Raw genomic sequence first — 5,677 nt, forward strand, 5'->3', positions numbered from 1 at the left:
CTTTATTTTTGTTGGCCGAGCTTAGCTATAATTATAATTGTGTTTCATGTGTGTGGAACAAAGGAGCTAAAATAAGGTTACAAGAGCGACAAAATTATGCATGATGTCATGCATAATTAGTGGAATGTGTCAAAAATCTTGAAAACCAATAAAGATATTTCCAAAAAATAAAAAAAGATTCCTAAACAACTTTTCAAGCTCTTTCATATGAAATCAATTTGTTTTCAAGTGGGAGGTAAGCTTTAAGCTGTGGAGGACAGCTCATACAAGTGAGTTTATGCGAAGCATTTACATACAACCTAAGGTAAAATAACAAGCCACAAATATCTTATAATCTTCTTCTAGGAACAAAACATTTCTATAAAACTTACATATTATTTTTGAAAAATATCTACAAAATTTTCATTTGAAATCGGATAAGCACAGTGAGGCAAACAAAACAGTGAGGCGTACAAATTCATTAAAAGGAGAGAAATTTGAAAAAAATTGTCATAAAAAAACCGTTGGATTCCAGTAGAGTTGCAACATTTAAAATATAAAATTTGACTGTGTCACTGCCATTGATGTCCATGACAATTATGTCCACTGACATTGGTGTTGGGGGTGACTTTGTCACTTCCATTTGCATTTACTTCAAATGCATGACACAGCACTCCATTAACGCTGCTTTAACCATAGCAATCCAGCGACTACACCTAGCCCCGCCACAATAACCGATCCAATAACCAGCGACCAATTTGTCGACTAATAAAAGAAGAATGATATTAACAGTCATACACACACAGTTTACAACAAACTTTGCAATAGAACGGGTACATTGGTAAAAGCATGTGCGCTTGCTCTATAACTTTCCACTAATAAAAATGTTGAAGATTGAAAACAAGGTTGACTCTACATGCTTTCCGCCAATGAGAACGAAGATTGGGAATGAAGTTGACTCTACATGATTTTCACCAATGAGAACGTAGAAGATTGGAAACAAAGTTGCTTGAGTAAAACTTTTTTGTTTTTTGTTAGAGCAACACCAATAAAATCTTCGTCACTTGACAAAAGTTGACCTAGTATTCCTTTTTATATTATTTTCTTATATTAAATATAAATTTGCAGTTCCATTGTTATCTCTTCTCGTCTATGTTTTGTTATTATTTATTAATTTCTTCAAAGAAGTTCATCAGAAAAAAACCTTCACAAACATTTTAAACGTCGTACGACACTGTTTACTGACGTACGACACTGTTTACTGACAAGGCAAAACGAAATAGATACTGACGTTGGGAAAATTTATTTTTAATTGGTTAAAGCTGATTAGCGACAAAACCGCTTACGTCATCTTTTGCTTCATCGGTTGCCGGCTTTTTCTGTTGAAACATCCGTTGATACATTTCCTTCTCTTTTTCATGTGTAACAGCCAGCTTAGATTTCAAATGACCAAGCTCTTGCAGAATCATCTAACGCAAAAGAATTCAAAAATGAAAAGTCGAATAATCGACCGGAAAGCCTGTTGCAATGCACAAAGAGTTAATTGATGCAAAGCGCGCACTGAATTGTAAAATATCAAAAGCGACACTTGTTACAATATATGGGCACATCACAAGGTTCATGCCAGATAAACTCATCTAAAAAAGTTTGACAGTACAATTCCATTTTCTGACTTATCCCGATGATCCAATGAAAAAGACGATTTTTTCCTCACATTGCCTGACTTCCTTCGACCATCCAATAAAAGAGACGATTTTTCCCTCACACCCCCAGACTTTCCCGACCAGCCAATAAAGAGAAGATTTCTCCTCAACATCAAGTGTTTTTCACAAGCATCTCTATTTTTTTCTAACGCGGTCGTACTGTTGCATATGATGTCATCACTACTGAAGCATCATGTCATTGTGAAACATTTCTTCATGAATACCTTATTGTTGGGATCCAACATGGATGCTTTTTTCATACACGTCAAAGCTTCTTCTTCTTTACCCAACCCACCGTAACACTAAGGATAAAATTTAATAAATAAATAAATAACAAAAAGAAGGTGGAGTTCCAGATAGAAAAAAATGGACACCAATTTTTCACGACATCAATTTTTCACGACATCAATTTGGCAAATTTAGCCTAAATCTCCTCGGGTAATTTGCAAAAATAAATGTTTCAACAAATATAGCTGAACACAAAAATTTTAAAAAGAAATTGAAAAAATGTGTAGAAAAAAGTTAATACGCTAATTAACTGAGAAATGCGAAAGGAAAAACTACAAGAACGTAAAATCGTACTTTTAATCTCCTTAATTTCTGATTTCATTTTGCACAGATGCATAGCGAAGACAACAAAAAAACACAAGTACCTTTCCTTTTCGGAACAGCGCTTTAACGTTGTCTGGCTCCAGACGAAGAACGTTATCCAACGATTGCATCGACATAGCATAAGCTTTCACCTGCAAACAAAAAGCAATCCGAGCATTAAATAAGCAATCTTCGCATATTTAAAACGTAATTGAAAATCAAGTACCATTTCGCAAAGTAAGCTACTTACTTTCAGCTGAGCGGCGGATAAATTGTTCAGACATTTTACTTTCATCTGCAGAACGCTCTGTTAAAATGAACGTTAAAAAGTTTAACTTAAACTAAATCCTAAAAGCTTGAAAAGAAGCATTATTTTATCGATTTTACTCGCCGCTGGTGGATTTGAAATCTACAAGTAAATAAAAGTCAATCCCGCATTGTTTTTCATTATGCAAAGATTTTCTCGAATAATTGACGCCCCATTTCTCAGCACTAGCTGTGTCCGGTTAATAACAAAACTGCTATTGATTTCAAATTTAGTCTTTTTTTAGTAATCAAAAAAGCTCAGAAATATCCTTCACTCGAGCTTTAAATGAAGCAAAATTTAATCGGTGTTAACTTTGAAAAAAAAAAGATTCTTACCACATCATCAGTTCCTTCTAAATACTTTAATCCTCTAAACAAAATGAAGTTAAAAAATGAAGTTAAAAAAGGAAAACAAATAAATTAGAAACATTTCTAAATGACTAAAAGAAGTTTTAGTATGCGCACCTTTTATAAGCATTTATTGAGCCTGAGTAATCTCCTCTCGCATATAAGTCATTTCCACGGATTCGTTTTTTGTCTCTAAAAAGAGGACCAGAAAATAAAATGGTAGCCCAGTAGTGATAGTGGTAAATATCAAAAAGGCAAAAGCATGCAAAAAAGCAAACGTTTTGTAGAAAAAAAGACATCATTACCCGTGAAGCGTCCTCTCTTCAGGCTTTAAACTTGATATTGTTTGGCCCTCCCTCACAGAGATAATTTCGAGTTCATATGTGATAGCTGCATTGCGGGGAATGGGTGGTTTATATTCCAATCTGAACAAATATTGTGGTACAAAAAATTAATTTGCAAATGACCTGGTGGCCTTGTGGTAGAGCATTTACATTCAGTGCGGAAGGTCTTGGGTTAAAACCCCGATCCTTGGTTAAGTAATAGTAATAATAATAATAATAATAATAATAATAAATGAAGGTTTATTCAAGACAAACACACCTGCCATAAATACCGTATGCATATCTTGCATCAGTGTATAAAAGCGCAACCTCTTGATCTTCCATTAACGCCAGCGCCAAATCAAAAGCTAAAATAGACAAGAAAAAAATTAACAAACATATACTGATCTTCTACATCCCTTTACAAAGTTTTTTATTCGTTTTTTTAAAGTTGGCACCTTCTGCAGATACGTAGGTTTGCTTGGCAGTGTTTTCTAACATGCGGGAATTATGGAATAATCCAGTGCCAAAATATCGGGGAAAAGAATCATAAGGACGTCCATGACCGCTGCAGATGTAAGATAGAGATAGCCTGAAGTTACTAATTATGAGAATAAATTCAAAATTTAACGTCATGTGCCAACACTGTTTGTCAGCGATTGCAAACTTGTTGATTCCCTAGCCCTCAAAAAAATAGTTCCTCGTTTGTATAAAATTTACCAGAAGAATCAGCAAATAATAAACGAATGGCATTGAAAGTGTTTAAAATTTTGAAAGCCTAAGATTCAAACACGTTTATAGTAAAACATTTAAAATACAAAATAACAAAACAACGTTCTTATCTACATTGACGATACCTTGTATCACGTCTTCATCACCCAATACCAGCTGAATGCTACTGCTTTTATCCACAACTGTTCCATTCTCTAGTTTACCTTCACATCTAATTTCAACAAGATCTCCTGTAATTGGTCTAGAGGAGCGTCCCTTTCCCTTTTTCACAATCTGAAAGAAAAATTGTTAACAATTTGAAATGTCAAAGTCAAATTTGGAAGTGAATTTAAGCTATCGACAATCCATAAAATACCTTCTTTTTTAGCAAACCATTTCCAAGAATGTCCAACCATTCATTTTCTGTCTTGTCAACTGATTCCTCTGTCTTCTTTTCGTTTCCAGCATTTTTTGCATCCTCAGTTCCTGTATCTTTCGCATCTTCAGTCCATGTTCCCATCACATCATTAGCCCCTGTTTCTTTCGTATTTTTAGTTCCTGTTTCTTTTGCATCTCCAGTCCCTGTTTCGTTCACATCATTAGCCCCTGTTTCGTTCACATCATTAGCCCCTGTTTCTTTCGTATTTTTAGCCCCTGTTTCGTTCATATCCTCAGTCCCCGTTCCTATCACATCTTCAGTCCCTGTTTCTTTCGCATCTTCAGTCCCTGTTTCTTTCGCATCTTCAGTCCTTGTTTCTTTCACATCCTCAGTCCCTGTTTCGTTCATATCCTCAGTCCCCGTTCCTATCACATCTTCAGTCCCTGTTTCTTTCGCATCTTCAGTCCCTGTTTCTTTCACATCCTCAGTCCCTGTTTCGTTCATATCCTCAGTCCCCGTTCCTATCACATCTTCAGTCCCTGTTTCTTTCGCATCTTCAGTCCCTGTTTCTTTCACATCCTCAGTCCCTGTTTCGTTCATATCCTCAGTCCCTGTTTCTTTCACATCTTCAGTCCCTGTTTCTTTCGCATTTTCAGACCTTGTTTCTTTCGCATCTTTAATTCCCGTTTCTTTCTCATCTTTGATCCCTCTCTTTTTAGAGTCTTCATTAACTCCTGATTTTAAGTTTTTATCATCATCGTCATTATTTAGGTGAGAACTGCTAATTTCATGTGATACAGTTACCTTGGCTTCATGTGATTTTGAGTCAACAAAAGTACTTTCTGTTGAAATATTTAACTCAGATTGTTGAATTTTGATCCCTCCATTTTCTTCTTTGCATTGCTCACCCACAGCTGTCTCATGCACACTATCTTCTAACAGTCTGTATGATTTTTCAAAAATTTTCTCTGACACATTTTTATCTACGTGAATAAATTCTTTCTCATCCACACATTCAGTTTCTTTCTTTTTATTATTATCTCCTTCATTATTCTCTAAAGTATGTTCTACAATATTTCCTGTGTGTAACTTCCCATTTGCAAGTATTTCTTCCATTTTATTTCACCTAGAAAACTGCATATCATAATTGTCTTTAGTCGAAATGGTAGCAGGAAAAAATAAAACTGAGAAGTTATTTCTTAGGCTTAGGCTACAAACTAATGACAGTTTCATGCTTCTGCCATTCTCAAGAACATCACAAGCAAAGCAGAGACATGCTACTATTAAAGCATAAAAAATGTGACACACCTAGCACAAGATTTTAGATATTAATTCAC

The 5,677-nt window shown here is 35.0% G+C and overlaps 1 protein-coding gene across 1 annotated transcript; it reads right to left on the reverse strand.

The window, feature by feature from the left end:
• Positions 1-324: 324 nt before the first annotated feature.
• On the reverse strand, positions 325-5,646 carry LOC130646699 (uncharacterized). The gene is made up of 11 exons (XM_057452541.1): positions 4,338-5,646; positions 4,108-4,255; positions 3,531-3,618; positions 3,233-3,352; positions 3,045-3,119; positions 2,916-2,949; positions 2,524-2,580; positions 2,336-2,425; positions 1,907-1,984; positions 1,326-1,448; positions 325-744 (listed from the first exon to the last, which is right to left on the reverse strand). Exons 1-11 carry the CDS (start codon positions 5,454-5,456, stop codon positions 658-660), a joined length of 2,019 nt encoding a protein of 672 aa, XP_057308524.1. The 5' UTR covers positions 5,457-5,646; the 3' UTR covers positions 325-657.
• Between the last annotated feature and the right edge of the window lie 31 nt (positions 5,647-5,677).

This window comes from Hydractinia symbiolongicarpus, chromosome 1 (assembly GCF_029227915.1).
Source record: "Hydractinia symbiolongicarpus strain clone_291-10 chromosome 1, HSymV2.1, whole genome shotgun sequence".
NCBI lineage: Eukaryota > Metazoa > Cnidaria > Hydrozoa > Anthoathecata > Hydractiniidae > Hydractinia > Hydractinia symbiolongicarpus.